This window comes from Syngnathus acus, chromosome 15, assembly GCF_901709675.1.
Source record: "Syngnathus acus chromosome 15, fSynAcu1.2, whole genome shotgun sequence".
NCBI lineage: Eukaryota > Metazoa > Chordata > Actinopteri > Syngnathiformes > Syngnathidae > Syngnathus > Syngnathus acus.
This window is the reverse complement of record NC_051100.1, coordinates 5,929,685-5,954,290: the sequence shown is the minus strand read 5'-3', so window position 1 is coordinate 5,954,290 and position 24,606 is coordinate 5,929,685. Positions and strand designations below refer to the sequence as shown.

Sequence of the window (24,606 nt, the reverse complement as noted above, 5' to 3'; positions counted from 1 at the left end):
TACACTAGCTATTGTTTTGGTCGAGGATGCAAAAAAACATATTGACAGTATACCCCAAAACATGTCCTGCTCCCGGTCCTCGGGGGTCATTGTCCTACCTATTTATCATCCTGCTGCATCGCACCCGGTTCAAATCATTCAAGGATTTGAAGACGCTTGATAATGCACCTATCAGGTGTGCTACAATAGAAAAACGTGGAAAACAAACAGGACAATGACCCTCTATAGACAGTGTTGGCTTTAACACTGTGTTGGACAACCATAACTTGCATTTTAATGACTTAATTCTAGACTGAAACTTATTGGCGCCATTGATTTGGAGTTGATGCTTCGGAATGGACAGGAGCTCGTTAAGGCCCCTTTCTCATACACTAACGGTAAGTGGCCACTAGAGGGAACTCCAGTCCGCGTTTGCTCCTGTTCAATGCCACCTCCGATCTAGTAAACCCATTGCTACTATTATTTAACAGCACAATCCATCTTTGCTTTATCAACACCTGACTAGTCCCGCTCAGTGTATTTGTTAAGGTACATGCATATAGAGGAATAATGTGACCATTAATAATACATTCAAATAAATACACCGTTTGTGCTGCATTGGTTTGAAAAAAAAAAAAAAACTTCAAAATGCTTTAAATTGTGGAACTGCCTAACCTCATATTATCCAAGGCGTATGCGGTCATTTAAACGCAGTCGTGTTTAACATCAGAATACACTTTACTATCTCCTTATATGCTCTACTGCCGGGCTCTATCTTGCAACGCAAAGGTCCCAAGCGTGTCATTCCCGCCTCGTCATTCATCTTCATAACAACCAGTTAGTGTAAAATTAACAACGACTTAACTAACGGCGGCCATAAACGTGCCCGTGCATTAGAGGCAGATGGATAGTGGTGATGGAGGCTAGCCTGGGACTTGATAGGAAGAGTTGGGTTGCACCATCTGATGTTGTGTGGCCCTGGTGTGAGATAACGAGCGGCACTTTCACTTTGTCCGTTTTGCGATGAAGTGAATTTAAATTCTGTCAAAAAAAGAGATAAAATGATAAATAACATTCACTGCATACGTGTATAAATGTCCTGAACTTCGATCTCGCATCGTGTGTGTGTGTGTGTGTGGGTGGGTGGGCGGGGGTTGGGGTGGGGGGGTAATTTGTTCTGTGGCTGCGTAATCCCGCTTGATTTCATCTAATACCACCGGGCAGACGCAGCGACGTGTGCGCACATCCAGCGACGTGATAATAGTTCGCTGTAAAATCCAGACTGGCCCCGTTTTTGCGAATCTTTTAGGATGGCTGAAAATTGACGATGCGCGCGTGTCTCTATGTGTGCGAGAGTGTGCGTGCGTGCGTGCGTGCGTGCACATGAAATTCCACTGCCAAAGCGCAAGACTGGATGTGACAGGGATTTGAAGCTCTGCATAGAAATTAAGACGACACCTGGGGGGGAAAAGAGAGAAAAAAGTCTTTAACCCATTGCTTGAGGCTAATATCCAAACCGTATGCAGAACATTTGTGAACTAAAAAAAAATCCCTTATGGAGTTGAGGCTATGCATCACGAAATCATCTAAAGTTTGGTTTTATTGTAGCCTAAACATTTAACACGCACTTTAACAAGTGTACGAAGAGGAAACACCATAAGTCACCTTATCTGCATGAGCAAATTTTTGAGCGGGGCATATATTCACGTTATAGGTGTAATAAATCCATTAAAGTCTCTTAAAGCATGGCTCAGATTTTGGGATAGATTTCAAAACAATATAGACTGCAGCGACCCGAGAGAGCAAGAGAGAAATGAAGGTGTAAAGAAGAGCATGAGGGGGTGAATACGGTGGGGGGTGTATGTGGAGCTGATTTATCTCAGGGGCCCCCTGGTCATTTCCATATATTGAAATGCGCCCCCAGTTACTCAATTTCCCCGGAGCTGCCGTGCGTGCAGAGGAAGGCGCCCATGTGACCGTCATCGGTCTGATGCTCTGTTGTCTCTCAGCTCTTTTCACGTCCCTTACGACACACACACACACACACACACACACACACACACACACACACACACACACACACACACACACACACACACACACACACACACACACACACACACACACACACACACACACACACACACACACACACACACGCACACACACGCGCACACACTTCTCCGCATGTGCTTATAGTTTGACAACAACCAACGCCACTGTGCACTCTTGAATTTAACATGGGCGACTAAGATCTTCGGAGCAAAAGGGCTGAAGTGATTAATGGGATGGTATGAACATCAGATATAGTACAGAGCATATTAAAAACATTGTTTTAGATTTACAATAACTACCTGCATGTATGAAGCTATTTTTTGCCAAAGTCCAAGATCATGCATTGAAATCAACATGCAAACATGCGCGCGCGCCTGCACGGGAGCTTTCTCTGCGCCGCACAATTGTAAAGTCTGATTTATGACGGGCAGTGCGTTTCCAATTTCCATATGGAGAAAGCCCAGTGCGCTTTCCATACGTCCGAGGTCTGCAGGCTGCGAGCAATCCCCTGCGTGCACGCGCGTTTACGTGTGATGGAGAAAGTGTAAAGTGGCAGGTGAGGATGAAGAGGGAGATTGGAGGAAGAGAAATGCGGATATTTTGTAGTAAAATAGATGGAGCGGGTAGGGCGAGAGGTCAATGTTAGCGTGCGTTGGATTTGGGGAGTTGTAAAATGACGCACTTTTTAACCGTGTCAGGATTGTATGGTCGGGGTCCCTTAAACTTGCTGGCCCATATAGTTTGGATGGGCTTGCAGTGATTTGAATGAAAGTGTAATAACGCCAAGGGTATCACGCATGGAATAAACTAGAAATTTGTATTATTGAAAGTCAACGCACTTGTTCATACAAGTCGTTACTTAATCCGCTTTAATGGGGCGGTGGCTTCTAAAGGCGATACGCTCGACGGGAATCTCTTAAACTGTGTTGGGGGGAAAATATCATTGAAAGTATTTCAATCACACATCATAATAGAAATAGATATGTAAGAAATATTTCCACTTTATATGCTAGGGAGTCTAAATGGGAGAATTTTGAAATCCAGGATTTTACTCTTTTTTTTTTATCATCACAAAGTGGTCAGTGAACTGCTAGCGCGTTTAATCAAAATCCGCTGTCCTAATTTCATTTTACTGCATACCGCTTTGTTGTTTTTGTTTCCGTGCTTGTGTGAAGCAGCTCTGGAAATTGTACATCAATTTATCACTTCCATTTATCCTGACTGATGCATTCACATCTCTAATCGTGAATGCGTTTTATCATAAGAAAAAGAAAAATACTATTACGATACACCGTACAAGATCATATGCAGACTTTTGTGTTTTGTCCTTATATCCGGAGAAACCTGCTGCAACACGAGCACTTCCACAAATGGACGCTCACGCACGCACGCGCGTACTTGCCCGACCCGTCCTATCCAAGCCATGCGAGCAAGTTGCAACTTGCAAAATATTTCACTCACTGGTCATGCATTTCCCCCTTGACGTTGAACCTCCTCCGCCACTCCTCCGGCGACTTTCTCTCTCCTTGTCTTTCTCTCTGTCTCTCTACCATCACCCCCAGTCCCCCCTCCTCATCCTCCTGGCCTGCCTCTCTCCACACCACCACCACCACCACCACCACCCCCCGTATTAAGTGCGCGTCCTCTTCGGTCAGTGAGCGAATCTCCGGGCTCTCGCATGAAGCGCCACTCCAAGCTCCCTCCACCAACGCCGGGGTCGCTCGCTCCTTCCTCCCGTCTTCTCTTCAGTCACAAGAGCCACTATGTCTCCCGTCTTCTCTCCCCTTTTCCCATCCGTTGCTTTTGTGGCGGCTCCCGAGCGCGAAGCCCATCTTTCCACCCCCATTGTGTCTCCTCGGAGGATGCCCGACCGGCTGCTCGCTGTACGCGTGCGACTTTGCCGATATAAAGCCTGTCGTCTTACATTACCAAACCCCCTTTTATTACAAGAGTATTTACAATCTCTTCCCCCTCCTCTTCTTCTTCTTCTTCACTCTTCCTCCTCCTTCTCCTATATACACCACCCCCACTAACGACGAACCCTCCCCCGTTCCAGCTCGAACCTGAATCACATCTGATAGTTATTATGGGCCAGCACCGCACTTCTTCTTGCCAAGGTCAGCAGCTTGAGTTTCACCCCGGACCGAGTCAGAACATACAGGCAAGGGCTCTTGGACAGCATGTTTGAAAGTGCCCGATAAATATATCCACTCGTTCTCTTGGCACTTCCAAAGGCGTGCGCAACGCGCTTGGAATCGGCTCAAGTGGACGAAAAGTGAGTGATGGACGTGACTTGGACGGGAGACGACACCTACACGGCAATAAGAGGAAATTTTCATCTTGGGGTGATCAGATCATTGAGTTACTGAATGATGCCACAAATTCTACTGTTGAATACAAAAAAAGTGAAATAATCTATTTGCTCCATTCTAAAATAAAGAGTGGTCGTGCAATATGGTTAATAAAGACATCCACTGCTTAGCCAGTCGTTTTGCAATTCGGGTGGCTTGCATTGGTCAATACACGCACATGCCTCAACTAAAGTTTTCCAAGTGTTTGTGCATGCCAGTGGCCACGCACACGGCGCCCGTCCACGCGAGTCGCCGGGTTTTGCATGTGCACGAGTAAGGCTATCATTCTCGCCTCACTCGGCGGCTCCGCTTGCCCTGCTTCGCGTCCACGTCCCTTTTCCCCTCCCTCTGCATATTGCTTTCATTACACACTCTCTCTCCGGCTCTCGCTCTCTCTCTCTTTCTCTCGCATCACACACACACACCCTTCCTTCGAAGTGTGTCTTGTCCGGCCCCCCTGATCTCTGTGTCCATTGGCTTCCACCGGGTCTACTTCTCATGTGCGGCCCACCCCCTCCTCTACCTCTCTTCTCCAATGATCGTCCATTGGTGTTGTTATTTCGCGTCCCATCCGTCCCTCCTCCCACTCCCACTCCCACTCGGGTGCCTCGGCCCTGCCCATGTTTTTGTATGTCGGGTGTCCGTCCACCGCCTGACGTTCAAGTTCGCCGGGAACGTCACGTCCGTGCACTTGAACCCCCAACCACGGGGGTGGGGGGTGGGGGGATAGGGGGGGCGGTGGGGGCGGAGGGGGGCTTTTGCCATTTTTTTCCATCGCTCTCCCCTCTCTCCTCTCCTCTCTCTCCATCCTCATACACACACACACTCTCTCTCTCTTTTCTCCGATCTTCTTTCTCAAAAAAGCCATGAAGGCGATCCCGCGATCCATCTTCGCCTCCGCGCCATCTTTGTATTATTTGTAATTAGTTTTTAATTTTCGCCCCGCAATTATTTTTGTTGTTGTTGTGTGTGGATGACGAAGGCGCCGGATGAAGACATTCTTTTGCCCCACCGGAGTCTCCAATGTGTAACCCCGGCTCTTCCCGATGTGATCCGCACTGAGCGCCGCCGCCAGCCACCATGTCTCGCCGCAAGCAAGGCAAACCTCAGCACTTAAGTAAACGGGATTTCTCGCGTAAGTACAAACCAGAATTGGGAACATCCACATCCACGCTTTCGTCTCTTTTAGTTAATTCTGCATACGGGTGAAATTGCTGGGTAGGGAGTCATCGGAACGTCAGCCGTGAGGATACCAGGATGGACCGCTCAGAACCCGCGGTCAGCTGGACTCAGCAGCGCGGTCGCAAAAGTGCGATACATTAGTTCTTAAACGAGACCAAAATAAGTTTTTTAGCCTCTCTAAAAAAAAAAAAAAATGCTACGGGATCCAAACATTGGTCACCGGTGACCGGATCAAATTATCTCCTGCTCCGGTGCCCCCACGATCGGTCCGGTCAGTGGAGGCGCGCACATGCACGGCTTGAGATCATCTGAGCGGCTGCAGAGCGCGCTCTTAGCAGAGCTGGGGAGAAAGATCTTGGAATATCACTTAGTTACTGTCTTGTGAGCAAGTTCCACCATCTCTCTCTCTGTCTCTTTCTATTTTGGGATTATTTTCCAAAAACAGAAAAACTTGGGAGTCGAAATGACTGGAAGCGGCAAACACATATCATCACCTCGTGTTTGTAAACTGCATGCCTCCGTTACAGCAGCACCGCGCTTGGCGCATGCTGACAGCACAGATCGATTTCCTATACTCGCTTTTTAAAATCATAACCCCTATGCAAATTTATTGGCGTTCATCCTAGTTGCAGGAACTTTCTCGCTGAAACATACGCAACAGAGTTTTTGCAGCTCGGAGTTACAAGACAGCAACAGGAAATACTCGTCTTGTCCAATTTTTCATCTTTTTCTAATCCTACCAAACAAACTGAGGCAAGACAAATATTAATGTGTAGATGATGTAAGAGCAGCGTATTAGCTGTTCAAGGTTGTGGTTATCTCGAGAAAAAAAGTTACAATTTCAACACCGTTTTACGTCAAACGACTCATTACGCACGACGTGTTTATCATTTGAACTGTAATTTGTCCTGTTTATTGCTCCAACATTGACACGCAAGTGTAATATATTAGGGGAAAGTGAATAATTTCTTATTAAACCGTAGGGAGAATGGCCATGTGTCATAATAAATTTATTCCTCGTGGTATTTCAACAGTTCACCAAATTGTATTTAATTAGATAACAACTAAATCAATAATTTGTATAGTTACACATCAATGCTTGGTTATGTGTTGGTATGCTGATTGGCTGCTGTCCGTGCTGCTGTTCGTTTTAGAGTATATATATTTTTTTGGGGGTGGGGGGGTTACATGCTGGGTGACAGTGACCATGGCGAAAAACTGTCGCTAGGAGGCAGAGTACGATCAGAAAATCCAGCTCAGAGCTTGAACTTGAACACTTAGGCTGCTACTCTACATACTCACTGCTATTGCATGTGTGGGGAGTATTGGGAGGGAAGGATTGTTCGTGTGTTGGGGTAAGGGTGGGTTTTTTTTTGGGGGGGGGGGGTAGAGGGTGCTATAGGTACTACACATACATATTCAGTCATACACATGCACACACACACAGATCCTAAAATCCTCAAGTCATCAACCTCGCAGACTTTGACCTAACCCCCTTTTTCTCTTTTAAGAAGCAAAATTTTGCATCAATTTGTGTACAAGTCGTACCGCGTAGGGAATTTATTCACAACATGAACATGCCATATATTCCAACCGACAGTCTTTTTATTATATATTTTTTTAATGTATGTATACGTCATACAGTACATACTATAATTCTAATGTCTGTTTATTGATAGCATAAACAAACCACTTTTTTAAACTGTTCAAAACTAAATTAATGACAAAAAACAACATGTAGGCCTGCTAGTTAAACTTATGTTTGGTGTTTTTCTTGAGCTGTCTTGCAACAATGATCTTTTTAACATTAAGATCATTGGCTTCCTTTTCTCCTTTACCTGAAGACTATTTTTGTCTAGTATATATCAATATTTCAGTCTTATTTTGTCACTGTGATGCCATCTTTCCACTTTTTTACTGCAGTGTGTCACAAACGTAAGGCTGCGCTGACCTGAAGTTAAATCAGTTGGGTGGAAGGGGGGTGCATGTAGGATGATGCTGGCGCTTGTGCTGGTGCTGGTGAATTTATCATGTTATCTCCCTCTCCCGGTTTGTGCAGGAGTGCAGCGTTCAAATGATAATTTGTGGAGGGGGATGTAGTCCACATAACACCAAAAAGACACACACACAAAGACACACACTGGCTTGCATTCCAAGACACACTGTGCAAGCCTTGCCTTTTATCAGACAAAATCGGTACCAATCACCCGGACGATGAAAATTAAAATCTATTTTTTGATCCTCAGTGGTTTTAAATTCATTAAAATGTGAAATTGGGTGGCTGAGTAAAGAAGGTCAACGAGCATTCTGGCGAGCGCCGAGTCACACTCCTCACCTTCGACTGGAAGATCTTTAAAAGAAGAACACTGAATTAGGCTTCTTTATTAATTCAGCGTTTGCTCTGTTCGCATGACTGCGGGAGGTTGTGCGATTGACAAAAGCCTTCTTAAAAAGTAGTCTTGAGTTAATCCGACATCGAAAGGGTGAGGCTCATTTTCGAACAGCCAATCTACGTAAGAAGTCAAACTGTGACATCCACTTTTTGTCCTGGACCCTGCATACATTGGACATGTTTGTTACGCTTTCTTTCTGTCTGCAAGTGACTGGAATAAAACAAAACAGGGTTGGAAAGTCAAAATGTTATGTAAAAAAAAAAAAAAAATGATCAAAACAGATTTCCCTTGTCATTGAAAAAAAAAAGTCGGTTAAAATTTGGATTTGTAGCTACCGAAGCGAGTCAGCCATTGGGTCCGCAACACAACTGTAACCACTCCGAGGCAGACTCGGTCACAGGCTTTTTGCCGTGCGTTGCATGCTAAGCGCCCTTAAAGCTTATTTTTACACGTTTGGCTTGCTCCCTCCTCAATTCACACAAATAACTGCAACAAAGGGAATCATGAGACTGTCTAAATATGCCACTTGATTTCCTTCACTTCTAATTTCCTCCCTTTTATTCATTCTCCTTCATTCCTCCCACTCTTATCTCTTTCTTCTTTTTGGGCCCTACTCTTTATTTCCTGCAGCCAATCCCCTTTCCACGGCAGCGGTCTTACCGGAGGAATTGTCAGAGCGCTGCTCGGAGCACTCGGAGGGGAGCAGCAGCTTCAACGGGCACCGCGCGGGCTCAACCTTAGGTCGGCTATCGCGACTGGGTCACGACCCGCACCATTCGCCGGAACAGGACCTGCTCACCTGTGGCCAGTGCCAGGCCACGTTCCCCTTGGCGGACATCCTGCTCTTCATTGAGCACAAGAGGAAGCGATGCCACGGTCCCCCCTGTCTGACCGTGGGCCGAGGACTGGACAAGCCCCCCTCCCCCTCCCCGGGCCTGGCCCTGACCCCGTCTCCCGCCTTGAACTCTCTGCGCAGCCGAAGGCCCGTGGAAGTTGGCATCCAGGCCACGCTGGCAGACGACGACGACCGCTTCTCGTCACCTCGTGGAATCTTCCCCAAACAGGAGCTCCTCCCAGGTAACCGCTTTCACACCTCCCATCATGCACATGGTGTCTCAGAATACAAAAACAAACCTCTTGGAGGGAGGCAATGCTTTGCAGATTTTCTCCTTTGGAGCAGATGTTTGTGCTCCCATAAGGATTGTGAATAAGGTGCTACATTTACAATAAGAAGACACATTAGGAAATGGATTCCAGCTTGCATCTTTTAATATGCACATATTGTACTTGCGCGGACTTTGTTTTTTTGTGTGTCATTAGATGACACGGACGAGAAGCAGTCAAGTGTTCCGCATAAACTATCCAGAGGCCAGTGTAGTCTCAGACGACACGTTAAGACAAGTCTTGGAGTTTTGCTTTTCTACGGATAAGGGTAGACAGAAGTAGGAATGACACCTGGAACAATAAAGTTCTGTCTTTCGTTCCGACGAATGACAAATTTATATGCATTTTGTGGCCATTGTTAAAAAAAAAAAAAAAAAAAATCCAGACTCTCTTGGTCAGTATATACAGGGCTGTATAAGTACTTGTGAGTATTTATGAGTTGGACCTCTTAGGAGTAAGCACAGCCTCTTTCTGAGTTTGGGCGCGCAGAATGTGTGTTCTTTTTGAACGTGTGTGTGCTTGCTTCTCGCTCTCATGTGGCCTGAGCAGATGTGTCCGCTCGCTGTGGTTTCCCCCTCTTTCATTGCCACATCTAGCCCGACTAAATGCAGCCCAGCTCTACACCCTCCCCTTAGTTCTTCAAACATCTTTCTTTGGACCACGTGCTTCATAGGTAAAACGCTAAGATATGACCTCACGTGTAACTTGTCCCGCATCTTTTCCCTCGCGAAGCAATCAAAAAGCAGGCATGCGTTGAGAGGGAAAAGCCAGCATTAGTTAAGCTCTGAAAAGGAAAGTCATTTATATAAAGCATCTTAACACCACTAATTATTTGTTGCGCTGCCATCTTTTTCCTCCCCATGCATTTTAATTAGCAGTAGTTTTTAGTGGCCGCCTGTCTGTACCAAATTAGCCACCGCAGAAAGAGAAAGAGTCAAACAGGGATGGGAGATGAAATAGAGCAGTGGAAAGACACAATAAAAATACACACGTTATCATTTTGACTGTATTTCAGTGCTCCAGTTTGTTCCCCCATTTAGCTGTTTTGTTTTTGTATTTGTGTGGATATTAAGTAATTGCCGTGTACGACCTCTGTCCCGCATCGAATAACGTTTAAGACGAGGAGCAACGGACGAGGAAAATTATCGACAGACAAACGTTTGACCTTTTTCCGCACATAAAACAAATCTATGTCTGTGCGGGAGAGGGTGTGTCTCATTTTTTTTTCAGGCAAACCTGCTTGTCTAAGCAGTGGCTATATTTCAACGCACACACGCACAGACGCAGACACACACACAGTTAGCAGCTCAACTGGGTTATTAGAGCGATTTACATCATAATGCAGGCGCCTGGTTGCTTCAATAGCGTTGTGTGTGGGAACGTCTTGGTATGAACAGCTGTACACTCAAACTGCTGCAGAAAACAGGATGGCTTTTTCTATATGTCTTGTCTGAGTTTGAACGACAGAAAGCCAATGAAAATTCTTTGCATTTTTTTTAACACAACAACTCTCAAGCAGCTTTCTGTTAGGAGAAAAAAAAAAATCTACTCTGATAATAAAAGCCAGTATTCCCCTTCCTGCCCCGTTGCTTTCATCCTAATTGACCTGAAACTGTCATGGCAAAGTAAATATGTCAGAAAAAAATCCTACCGGAGCATCAGCCTTGATTATCTCTGCCCGGCATTTCTAATGACAAAACAACGAAGAGAGCGGACACTTAGTGTGTTTCTTATTTATTAATGCTGACTTGTTATGTTCAAGTCACATCTCTAATTATATATTAGATTTTCTTTCCTTACAATAAATCAGGCCAGTCAGACATTACAAATTAACTCTGTTTTTGAGAAAACTCACGCAGATGTATGTTCTTTAAAATTAGTCCAAGTAGTTTGCACTCACAATACAGACTGTGGTAGGTGTTTAATCACCGTTACAAGGCGAGCACGGTCCCAACATCATCGCTCATGATTTACTGGAATTGAAATTGGAATCGCAGCTTAACTCATGGAACTCGTGTATCTTTTCCCATAAGACAATGTTTTTTTTTTTTGGTAACTTTTTTTTTTTTTTGTGTACTGATGTTGTGATGCCTCTCGAGTCGCTTGTTGTGAAATATGTATCTGTGGTCAGAGTGCGACAATGATGCTCCAGCTGCAACGCTCCGAAGAGCACAAAGCTCCGGACTCGTGCTTGGCCGCGGCTATTTGCATATCAAAGAGATCCGGCTGTGGAGAAGAAGCATTACCTGTGTGTGTTTATGCATGTGTGTGTGTGTGTGTGTGTGTGAGAGAGAGGATTGTATAAGCAAATCAGCCATGCAAAAAAAAGCAGCATACCTCCCCACCGCAAACACACACACACATAGTCACACAATACAGTATGTGCTCTCTCTTGCCCATTTATTCTATTAATCCCTGACTGAGATGAAAATTGTGATATAATCCCTGAGGCAGTTCATTCACAAAAGCATTGCTAATGTCTCAAAAAAGAGGGCGTGCGTGCGTGTGTGTGTGTGTCAATGACCACATGTGTCACCTCACGGCCGCATAGTTTTGATGGATTTTAACAGTCTCGGTTTGTGATGTACTATTTTGTTGACGGAATCTAATTTTGACGTGTTTTGAATTCAGCAGCTCTTCTCCTCCCCTTTGACAGTCACATCAGTTATGTGCGTTAATGAGCTGAAATTGAGCCAGAAGAAACAACTGTTCACGCTATTGACCAACGATGTTATCGGCTGATAAAGCGTGCTACCCTCTCAATGTTAGCTCATTAGCACAGGCCTTATTCCGACTTGCCTAAAATGTATGGAGACCCACTTGAAAGTGTTTCTGAAAGCCATTAGCCTGCTACTGCTGATATTCCCATTGATGATTGTTGGATATGATTTATTGTTTTGTAATTATCTCATCATCGCTGCTAATGCAACTTACCTCAATACATATTAGTTCATCTCCAAGGTCCATTTATTTTCTTGCATGGTGTCAGATCCCATTCTCAACCTCATTCCTCTATTTCTTTCTCTCTCTGTTTTTTGCTCTGTTCTGTTTTTTTTTTTATTCAATTTTTATTTTCAACCATTTCATTTTTTTTTCACTCATGCATTTGTCTGCCTTCTTTGCAACATTTAGCAGTTAATGCCGATGATAACCACTTTGGATGTATTTAGTGTGTGTGTGTGTCTCTCACGCTGCAGCGAGCCTACAAAGAGATTTCACACACAGGCTGCCATCACTAATCTATTGATAGCCCCTCTTTCGTCCTTTTTCCAACACAAGATTTATTAGTGGACTTGAGTGCAGTCTTTTTGAACTTGGCTTCTTGGGTTTGGAATGTGCTTATGAAATGTAAATATCTTTCTGGAGGCACAGAATATCAGCAGTGGGAGGACACAGGCAACCTGACACAGCGAATAATTTGCTGTTGGGGACAACAAATTGCATTGTGCTTTATATTCACTGCTTATTTACAATCGTGTAATTCTACAAATGTGTTAGTTGGGGATTGGATAGCGTTTGAACTTATCATACTATATATATATATATATATATGTAAAGAAAGCAAAGCATGTAAAGCAATATTTGGATTGATTGACAAACAACAAATTCAAACACACCATTACACTGAATGTAGTCGTAGAAATTAGAGTGAACCCTGCATTTGTTTTTTTCTTCAGTGAATGGGCCCCATCTTGGAGTAATGGGAGACACCATGTTACTTATACCTGCTGCGTAATTTTGTTTTGATTGCTGTCATTGCAGAAAATCTTACTTTGCATGAATAGGATGTTGGAAATGGAAGCCAGTTATTCCGTAGGCATTATTGCTCCAATTGTGACCATTTTGCTGCAAATTATGCAAAACAGGAATCACTTGTAGTCCCAAACTCCTATTTTATAGGAATTGTTGCTTCAATTCAGCTTTATATTTTTCTTGGAAGTTGTTGATTTTCCCTATGCTGTTTTTTCCACATTCCTCTTCAAACACGTTTTTTTTACGACTGTATTGTGTTATGATCAGTTTTACATGCGTACAGAGTCACAGGTGAACGTACCTAAATTTCAAAACCAAACTTCTTTCAGACTCTGATAATCAATAAATCACCTTTTGTTCAGTCTCTTTCTGCCGCCCGGTACCCAATGTTGCATGGACCACTCCTGGTCCACACCCCGGTGATTGGAGACCCCTCTTCTAGTGTATTAGTAGTAATTTACATATACAGTAAATATACATACATACATTTCTAAAAAGACAATAGGAACATTAAACGGTTAAAGTGACCGCATTGCCCAAATTCTTTGATTAACAGCTGATTGCTGAGTTGACACCCCACAGACAGAGACTGGTTAGTAGAACCCAGCAGTTCTCCCCAAAACATCGTGCAAAACAACACATTTGAATGATTTCCTGCTTTGTAGTACTTAGAGTGCTGTCCTGACATGTGCGACTTACTCCGGGGCAGTACTCACTGATGGTGGAGGATTGTTTATTGATCTGATTCTTTTGTGTTTATCTAAGCAATGCAGTATCCACGCTACATTTACTCCTTGGTAGCATGAGGGGAAAAGCTTCTGCTTTTGGCTCACTTGCTGCCCACTGGGTGTGTTTATTCTTGTTGCTTTGCGCACGCACACACAGCGTTAAGACAACGCAAGATTTGTACATGTGACTCTCTTATTATGTTGAAGGGTTCATAAACCTGTTTATATGCTGCAAAGTGTATTTATATATGCCATCGGATTACAGGGCCCTTTCCAACACACGCACTCATAGTTTAAAAGACTCGTTTTGTGTGGTTATTAAGACCTTCACAATCCGTCTACACACACTATAGACTTGTGCCGTTCATGTAGCCAGTGTTGGTTCGATTCTCAGCCAGTTTCCCAAAACACAGTCGCTGGAGCTCTCCAGTGCTGGTCCCAAGCCTGGAAAGTGTGTGTGGTGGGACTTGGCAAATTGATGCAGGGGGATGCGTTGGTAGTTTTCAAGTGCATGCGTGTGAGTGTATGCGAGAGAGAAAGTCCCGTGACGAGATGCTTACATCTTCCAGTTGTGTATTTGTGGGTCTAATCTTTTATGTTGGCATTGTGAATGTGTGTGTTTGTCTCACTCTCTCCCACCACCTTCTCCACTTGATATCCTTCTTCCTCAGCAAATGAAAAGGGTGTTGATTGCCATACAAAATAGGATGTATCCCTCAAACAGGATAAGAGTATGTCAATTGTATAATCTACTGCTGTGATGAAACGTTCTTTAACAAGCGCCACTCGCTGAATGAAAGTCACGAGCTGCAGATGGTGGTGGTACTTCATTGCAATGCTACGGATTGTCACATATTTGAAAAGCGTCAAATAAGGTGCATTCAGTTAAACATTTAAAGAGGTCCAGTTCTGCTACAGAGACTGGATTAAAAGTCAGCCACCGATATTTGTCTCAGCAAAAATGTTATGTCTTCAATATACAGTATGTTATCATCAACAGTGTCAAATATAATAAAAATAGATGCATCTATCTATAACCACTTATGACAACATCACGTGTTATTTCCATATTAGAAAAAAGAAATGATTTTTTCAAAACTCAACTATTTCTTTTTAGATATTTGCACACAAGTTAGTAAATACAGTGGTCATCCGAAAGGCCCTGGAAGGAAAAAGTAAAAAATGTAAAAAAAAAACTTCTGCCAGGGGTCTATGCAGATTAAAACAAGATGAAAAGTTGAGCATGCAAATTGATAAAATATTCAAAATAATAGGTTTAAGTCAGCATATAAAGGCTACTGGGTCCTGATCTGTAACATGTTCCACCTACTGACTAACTCTGTTTTAAATGTGCACTTAAGCCCCTCGCATTCAAAGAGCTGTTCCACATTCTTATGACCTACCTTGAATTCTTTACTTGAATTATGACCTTATGCAAAAATACTACTGCTGCCTGTCAATGAATTAAGCATCATGATTCATTATCCTCTTCACAGTTGAAAATATTAGAATACATTTTGATGATTTAATATATAAATGTACAAAACGGGCACATTGTCAGAAAAACTAAAAACAGTCATAGGAATGTTTTTTTAAAAATAAAATCCTCAACACAAATCTATGCATAAGGGACCACCCCGAACACACACACACACACATACACAAACCGCCACCAGCAGCAATGCTGACTTTTTCAGATAATTTGTGAATGCTCATTTGAATTTTAAGCGCTACTTTAATCTTCAAAGCTCAAATAGCTTTATGAATATGCATGCAGTGGGCAGACTTCAGTTCATTACCTAGTTGTAAATTCTAATGACCATTAGTTCCTCACAGTAATTGCCAATTGTTTTGCATTTTTGATTGGCCTATTACCATGCACATTTGCTGTGCACATCCGCCACGCTTGTCAGAGCCCGCATGTCAGGGGGCGTTTTCATACTTGTGTATGTGCGTCGTGTGTGTTTTCACGTTTGTGCCTTGGGTAATTGTGTGTGTGCATGTGTGTGTGAGAGATGGGTGTTTTTTTGTTGCCTTGATTTTTGGCTAATATAAATGAAAGTTACATTATTCTTAATTGTGAAGATTTAGAGCCTTGCCTGATATTGGACATATTTAATTTACATGATGTCTCGGCTGTTTCCTCATTACGGTGTTTGTCCTATAAACGCACGCACGCACACACGCACACACACACACACACACACACACACGAAAAATATAGTCAACAAACCATCTGGCTAGGTCCTATATGGGTCAGCTGACATGGTAAAATGATTTCTCAATGCACATCTCTTTCTCTCTCTCTCTCGCTCTCTTTCTCACTCTGAGTGTTACTCTTTTTTTCTTTTTTGTTGAAAAAAAAAAAGCATATTAATTGAGTTCTGTCTTGCGCCTCCTCAACAACATATTTAGAGTCAATTTGGCCAAAGGGGGTTGACTTTGTGCTGGCAGTTTCACCCTTCTATAAACAATGGTAAAAGAAAAGTTGTACATGGAAATAGGTAAAATAAAAGGAAATAATGGCTGACTGTGTTTTGCGTGTCAGAATCAAATAATTCAAATGCTTATGGGCACTTAGCTGTATGTTTGGAAACGCATTCTTCAATAATGAAAAATGCTTTTTGCTGTGGAAAAAGCTCTTTGTGAGGAAAGACAAAGCAAAACAGTCAATAAAGCACATTGATTGCCATTGAATAATGAGCACGCAAAATTCACAAGATGAGAACAAAGATGGGTAGCGGGATCAACAACGTGTGCACAAGCATTAATCTTGAGATTTTCTTCTCCTATTCCCTTTGTTGCTTCTTTTTTTAAATCACTTATTTACTCCTACTTTCTACTCACACACACACACTCCTCTTCCGTCCTCCTCCCAGTTTGTGTACAAATGCTGTTAGGGGAAATATGTGAAGCTACATCCTGATGAAAAGGAATTCTTAATTGCTCAGAAATGAGCAACGTGATGGACGAAGTGTATGTATGTGTGTTTAGAGGGGTGGTCTCCGTCGGGACTCAAGAGGCATCTTTCCTGAGGTGTCTTTTCACACATGCACACACAAATTTGCCACACATACAGCATGTACCTCTGGCTGCTGTTACTCACTTCAAAGTTGTTAATATTCAGCGGGGAAACTGTATCCAGAGTACAGCTAAATTATTTAGTGAATGAACTTTTTTAGGTAGTCAGATGAACTGATGGGCAATTTTCTCGTGTGTGTGTGTGTGTGTGCCCGGTGCTTGGTCTTAGGCCAAGAACATGCATAATTGATCCTGTGCCCGCTATCATTTTCTTGATGTAATTGCCCTGTAAGATATGGTGAAATCTAATGGATAATTTATCCACCCAAAATGGAATGGCTAAAATGTACTTTTTAGCCGTTTTTCTCTCGTTTCCCTCATGGGCCTTCTTGCACGCACACGTGTGTTGTGTCCATGAACACTTCTGCTGTGTGTGTGGTCGAAATGGAAGAAGATGCTCGTGCTGATATAGATGCCAATGTAGAAATTAATGAAAATATATTTCACTTTAAATAACGTATGAATGGAACTGAGTAAAACCAAAGCATCGTGAAGTAAGATTGTGGGTTATTTTTTGGGTTGTGTTTGTCAGATGTTCTAAACCAAAATTGTGATTCTTTTTAACAATACTTTTGCAATAAAACCAATATATATATGTTTTGGTCTGAACTACTGGATTGCAGTTAACAATACATAGCCGCACATTTTTTATCTATTGTCTTAAAATATATTTATTCCGGGCTTTGTCTAATTCATGATTAATTTGCGTTTGCTCTGTGGCTTTCTGTAAAGTATATTCATAGAGTGTCTGCTGACAGACAGACAGACGGACGGAGAAAGGAAGCCACACGCATGCATGCATGCACACATGGCACTCACACACGCAGTGTTTATCTTTGGTGTACAAAGGAAATGCTGGCCCCAGTCCACAAAGTTAGGTGATGAGAGAAATTGGGGAATGGAACTGTGAAAGGCTGAAAGAGAAGGGCTGAGAGACGAGGAAGAGAGGGGCATAGGGGTAGAGTGGGGCCTTGAGGGGCTTGGGCTGACGGGCGGGATATGGATAGAGATGGGAACGAGAGAAAGGGGGAGGGTGAAGTGAAGAGTGAAAGGCTGAGACTGTCCATTAACAGATGATCTTGGCCAACGTCTAATTGTTTGATGAGAGCAGTGTTGTATGGCTAGGTACGTATTTATTGTTGGCTTGAAGAACAATGCAAATGTTACAATAGAAAAGTTTGTTGTTTTATCATAGAACAAAATCTCAAACTATGCCTTTATGGATCTTACTTTCGGCACTGTGTGACGCAAAAGCAAGGGGCAGTAGGAGAAGGTTACACGATTGCAAATTTATACTGCTGTGTTTTTATTTACTATTTATAACTATCAGACCAGAGTATAGTTGTAAATTCATTGAAATAAATGTGTATTTTAAAGTAAATTAGACTTTTGAAAGACAAATGTTGCTGATTTTAATGTTGGATTATTTTTCACTCGAATCAGTAAAGCATGGGAATGTACTCTTTACTTCAATACTGTAATCATATAGTGAAGCAACAGTTGCAAAGAAAAATCTACTTCCATTTCGCAATTAATATGGTGGCGGCAAAGTGGTTCATTGCACCTGTTTGGAGTATTTCAATAAATCTCTGACTTGACTAGTTTTCATTGTTTTTGTTTTATTAAGATGGGTTTTGAGAAAAAGGGGTTTGTTGTGATTGATGTCACAGAGGAAAAAAACTCTGTTCTTCTCACTTTGGCCTTGAAGTACTAATTGCAGTTCATTTTTTCGATATCTCTAATTTTTCTTTCTTCGAAATCTCCATATTGCTACTGCCAATTTTGCATCGAGGAGGTAATTTACACACGCATGCACAAACAGATGCAGTGTGGTGGTGTTACAACTTCTTTTGACCTCTGGCTATACGTCGCCCCCACTACCTAGTGGCTATTTGTGACATCGTTGGCTGCATTTGAAATGAGAGCTTCTGGGCTTGAAGCTACCATATCAGCTAGCTTCTTTCCTCCCTGCTCTCTAATCTTGTGTAAACACAGAAATCAGCTTCCAGCTTACTCTGGCAGATGAGGGCCAGCAATGATGTCCCACTGTGATACGGCCCCCTCGAAATCCTGGATTTAAACTTTAGAAATGCTTCACGTTTAGGGGAGCTATGTTTATGTAGGAGGAAGAAGTTTGTCTATCGTCTCTTTATCGTATTTACCGTACAGAAGCAAATATTGGGCGGTGTGCATCCAAAACAACAAAAAAGTAAGATTCTTTTTACGGGGTTAAAGGACAAGTCTGTTAATAGAACGTCGGTGACTGGTTCAAGGTATTTATTCCGCTAGAAATTCACACGATGAAGAGGAAAACTGCAGGAGGCCGACAAAAGAGAGAGAAAAATCAAGTGGAATTGAAAGAAAGCAAAAATGTCTTCACCGTGCTGAAAGAGACATGTTGTGACATGACCCATGTCCAGACCCATGTACGCATAAGCGTCTGTCTTCTGAGATGCATTTTTATGTGTCTACGTATTATGTGTGTGTGTGTTTTGCTGTGAATGATCTATGGTTTGTGTTTACCAGGCCATATTTTGTCCGGGCTTTCCATCACTGGCGTATGAATGATAAATTGCAGATGTCCATCGAATTCACCTGTGGTCCTTCTTTTCCCCTTTGCCAAAACATTCAAATTTCTTTTGCGCTTTATATCCTTTACCGTGTTAACATTCAGGATCAATATGTCTTGCCGCTGTGGCTTATGAACTTTTTTAAGAGCTGATTGAACACCTAATGAACCGGTTTTCTGTTTGACTGGTGTAAATAGAGATGGCAGACATTGTTTACTCTTGGAAGCACGTTGCTATTTCTCTCTCTCTCCCTCTCTGTTTTTTTTTTTTTTAGATTTAGGTCATTTGAAATCCACCGTCTTTGTTTACAATTTGAAAAAAAAAATGCAGTGCTGTCTGTTCTTTCTGAGTATAGCCACATGTTGACAATACGAAATACCATCTTTTGAATTGTTTTGAACGTTTGGACTTTAGTTGTGACACTGTATTAGGGTAAAGCAAAAGCGGGTCAAAACAGTGAAATAATATTTTAGGCTTTTGATGGTGTCACTAGAAAGCTCTTTGTCATAGATGAATACTTGCTGATCGTTCTCATCAATATTTCCCTATTGTCTGACCTTTTATAATACACACACACATATGTACGTATATCGGGTGCCACACACATTACATTACGTGTGCATTGGGATGACCGCCAAGGTCTCACAACACTTGCTGTCTCACATCTTTCTTGTTGTTTTTTTGCCTCACACTGGCTCTCCAATCTCCCCCCTTTGCTGTGTTTGTGTTTCCACAGCTCGCTTGTCTCAGTAACAGTAAATACCCTTGCTACCTGACACAGATCCACCTTTCTACTTGACCGGGTACATAGAGCGGGTCAGCTATGTCGGTGTGTGCGCGCGCGTGTGTGCGTGCGGGTGCACAGACGTGTGAAGAAAAGTGTATTCCCCAGCGACCCGCTGCCCCTTGGTTTAAAGGACTGAGTGAACGCACCCTCTTACTCACTCTCCCCCAAGCAGGCTCCCATCTCTGACATAAAACAGGTTTAATCTTTGACACTGTGTCCAAACTGGCCTCTTTGCAGGTGAGGAGAGCCTCCTGGGGTGTGTGTGTAACTGTTAGATTCACTCTGACCTAAATTTGGAGGACAATAGCCTGGAGGCTGTGTGTGTTTACGATAGTGTGTCTCTCTCGTGCCACTGTTTGTTTGCGTGTTTTCACTCTCGGTTTCCTTCAATGCTTTTTACCTCAATCTTTTTTCTGGAGAAATACAACTGTATTAGAAATGTGCTTTTTATCTGCTCAACTGCAACCGTTGGTATGCCCACATGACTGCTCATATCAATGGAGAAAAGCAATATGCCCCTGCTTTGAATTCTTTACTCCACCCACACGGGAAAAACAACAAGTAGACCATGTGAAAGCACCTATTTTAGTCAAAATGATGCTTAACTCATTCCTTGCCATTGACGGTTATAGATGTCAAATATATTGGCAGTGAATGAGTTAAAACTCGAGTGAATACGACGTTGCCTGAGCATTTCCAAATCTTATGTTGTACATTTAACCCATCCAACATATCTACACTGAACAAGCCATCAAACATGCTCCTTAAAGTGTTTTTTTTTTGTTTTTTTCTGTGTTCCAAAACCTTCCCTTCCATCAGATACTCTATGGCCGCAGCCAAACAACCTGGAATAAGACAAGCGCCTGGGTTGATATGACAGTTAAGTGAGTCAGCATGTGTTTGAGCAGTAAAGATGAAAACCCCCTTTAGGTTTGGGCATGTCAAAGGTTTTTTTTAGTGCCCAATAAACGTTGCTACATCCCAATTCTATAAATCCGGAGTAGATCCACCATGTTATTGAATGGTACAATGCTTTGCGCGAATTAAATGCACAGCATTTGACACCATTCATATAAGGAGATATTAGCCTCCTTATCTGTAATTATGTTATTTTATTGGATTGGCGCTAACCTCATGCACAAGCTCAAGAAGAAAGAGAAAAACTGTTGACGAAGACTGGGCACTTAAAAAAAACATCCTTCAATGTCATTGTAAAAAGTCATTTAATTATGCAGTATATGATATAAAACTATTAGAAGGAAGAGTGAAAATGTATCCTTAAGTGATCTTTTCTCTTCTTTTAATAAAGAAAAGTTGTCTGGTTGCGATAAAAGTGCCAAATAGCCCCGCTTCGCTTATCTTTGTACAATTGTAGTTTTTCTTTCATGATTTGTAAACTCTGACCTTTTCTCAATTTCAAGCTGCTAAGTTTAATCATTTCATTTAATGGGCACGTTTGTATCAGTACATCTTGAATTTTTTTTAGCCTACATCAGATAACTGTGTAAATTATGTGACATAATAGTAATGCAATGCAGTGTTATCTGATCATGAATTTACAGTAACAAAGAAAGGGCGATGTGATATTCTTAGCAAAGAACTGTACAACAATGAAGAACATTTTATACGACTTGTTTCTTTATGACATGTTTGAGAAAATGTGTGCGACATTAATCCAGACTGTAAAAGAAAAAGAGATATTGCCACAGTAGGTGCCTGAAAGCAATCCCAGAGTTCTTGTTTCTCCTCCAATGCTCTCTGATGATGGAGATATTGACCTTTTAGGAATATTTACCATGTAATGCAATTATACCACTAATGGATTTGGCCCACTGATCTTTTTGTGCGCAGTGTCAGTGGGCTAATAAAGCGCTGTTGGCTTTATTACAACTCACAGACACGCGGACCACGCACACCAGTCGAGCCCTGTGCTCATTTGCCTGTGTATGTTCAACATCTATAATCCTTCCTCTCTTGTGAAATCACACACGAGCTCAGACGAAACATGCGCGTGTGCACACAGCCACTCAGCCACACGTGCACGCCAGACCCCTTGTGAGTGTGTGTCTGCCAAGTCAGACGGCAGACTGCCAGCAAATAAGGGGGCTGTGATGGGGCGAGGGCTCATCTGCCGGGGTTAGCCAGCTACAGCCACACACACAAACACACACACACATTTAAGCACTGGCCACTTAGATTAACGGGGTTAATTACCGCAACATGGCGCTTGACTTTCCCACTGTGGCGGGATGGGCAGGTCCGGCCAGGGTCACGGTAGAACCAGGGAAGTAGCGTCCTCATGTGGATACAAACTTCCAGGTACATACATATATACACTGACTTCATGACAGACAACCATTATTAGTGATAAAATAAACAACAAACAAATGTGGATACATATTCTAAAAATGTCTACAGTTTCAGCTACTGCAGGTGTCACACCCAACTGTCCTCATTTCTTATTTAAGTGTGATTTGTATACAAACCGTCCTCTACGTTTGTGATTCACGATACTTGTCATGACTCACCGGCCCACACATTGCCACAAAGATTTACGGCGTCTAATATTAAAATGTGATAAGGAGTTAAATGGTAGCCATTTTAAAGCGTAAGCGCGGAGCTGTGATGGCCGCCGGGGGTTTTGGCGAGACGTGTGAGGCGCGCGAGCTACTGTCAGGTTGAGAAGTTGAGGCACGTTTAATGGCGAGAAAAGGCAGAGAGGAGGTGATGGGAGGTTATATCAGAGTAAGTAGGAGTACGCTGAATGACAGAGAAGACACTTGGTGAGGAAGACGAAGGCAGATGGTAAAACTAGTGCATGTGTGAAAAAGCAACAGGAAATCCTTGTCTTTGCCAGTCTGGACTAAATACGGCTCACTTTGCCACCCGTTTGTTCACACACACCCCTTCTCGTGTTGTTTCTGGAGAACAAGAGGGGGGAAAAAATCATGGACATAAATGCTGTTCGCAAAAAGTTCTGTTTCTGTGTGCGTTCATGCTGTGGTCCAACACAGTGGCAATAAATCAGATCACTCGTCTGCTTTTTTTAAGGAGTACATTTGTATTGAATTACAGTGAGGGAAAAACGAACGGTGACTCACGTCTCTTATACTGGTGACTGTATGAAGAAGAAAAAAAATGTTATTGGCACTGTTATTTTAATGTCATTTGATAAATGATGACCAAAGCAAAACTTGGTGTTTAGTCTCTGAGGTTTGGAACATTTAAAGATGACATATCAGTCTTGCCCTGCAAGTCTATCATGTTTTTTTTTTGGTTTTTTTTTTTCTCAACATATTCGAATATACTGCACTTGTTTATTATGGGAACATTTTTCACAACCTATGTTGCATAGATATACTCAATGGATAAAACGTGCAACTTCTGTACTTGTTATTTTTGGACACACATATGAGCCAGTAGTACTGAATAGAAAAAACTGCATTCTTTGTACAAAATTTAGTTAAATTTTGTGTGACAAAATTTTTAGAATGCACATTTTTATCTCTGCGGTAAAACTAAAAAAACAAAAAAAAAAAACACACTCTCAGGAGGCTAATCCAGATGAATTGTGTGGATCAGAAAACCTTCAAATGCCAACGTAGGATTTCTTTAATATCTGATGATTAATAATGAACGGATATATTATTATGACAAACAATGTCAAATATTATAAAAATGTTCCAGCTGTTACTGTACATACTAAAAAAACTTTTCTGCTCCACACATCATGAGATAAGCCTGCAGTCCTACCCCCATGACCCTGACCGATAGCACCAAATTCCATATTAAGCACACTCACACATGCACGTACACGCTAGCTGTACCCTTATAGACGTATAGGGAAAGAAAAGTGGTACATTTGGGACATGTTTTTTGGCAATGGTTATATAGAACATACGTACATACACACAGCAACACGCACGCGCGCACACACACACAGATAGACAGACATGCACACATACGCAAAAAAGCAGCTACGCTATATGTTTCAACTTGATTTAGAGGGCTCAGCTGCAGGGAATAGGAGTGAAAAAAAAAGAAAGAAAAAAGAGGGCAGGGGACATAGACGGACTGAGAGAAATGGGCTAGTGTCGTTTACAAGTAGTAGGTCTGGGGAAGAAGAAATATAGTGACTGTATAACTTGTTTTAAACAGAAACGCTGGTGGTTTTTATGAGGTCCAGTAGTTGCTGCCCTGTAAGGAGAAGTGTGCTTTGTGGGGAATTAATCTGTGCATCTGACTCACTGCAACATACATTCCATAGACATTCAGAAGACATTTGAGAGCGTAGCGACCCAAAACGCCTTTGTCAGCTATTTTACAGGGACTTTTTCTCCCTCCATAATCCATTCCAATAATGTTCTTTGTGGATCATTCCGAATGACTGGGATATGATGACTTTGGAGAGACGTGCATGTGTGTGCTTTTAATGATGTGACTCAGAAGCTTTTTGGGGATGGCAGAGAATGATAGCCCGCAAACGGAGAGAATAAAAGCTCATCTGAAAGCCAAAACAGATCCATAAATGGATACACATGAATGCAATAGTGTGTGTGCTTT

The 24,606-nt window shown here is 42.4% G+C and overlaps 1 protein-coding gene and 1 long non-coding RNA gene across 2 annotated transcripts in view; one reads left to right on the top strand and one right to left on the bottom strand.

The window, feature by feature from the left end:
• Positions 1–809: 809 nt before the first annotated feature.
• Positions 810–4,016, bottom strand: LOC119134462. The gene is made up of 2 exons (XR_005100345.1): positions 3,496–4,016; positions 810–1,437 (listed from the first exon to the last, which is right to left on the bottom strand). It is a non-coding gene; the product is annotated as an uncharacterized LOC119134462 (long non-coding RNA).
• Positions 4,017–5,164: 1,148 nt separating this feature from the next.
• bcl11aa (BAF chromatin remodeling complex subunit BCL11A a) overlaps positions 5,165–24,606 on the top strand; it is a 33,834-nt gene continuing 14,392 nt past the window's right edge. The window contains exons 1-2 of the mRNA XM_037271150.1: positions 5,165–5,520; positions 8,591–9,037. Coding sequence (XP_037127045.1) covers positions 5,466–5,520; positions 8,591–9,037 — 502 coding nt within the window. The 5' untranslated portion in view covers positions 5,165–5,465. The remainder of the gene's footprint in view (positions 5,521–8,590; positions 9,038–24,606) is intronic.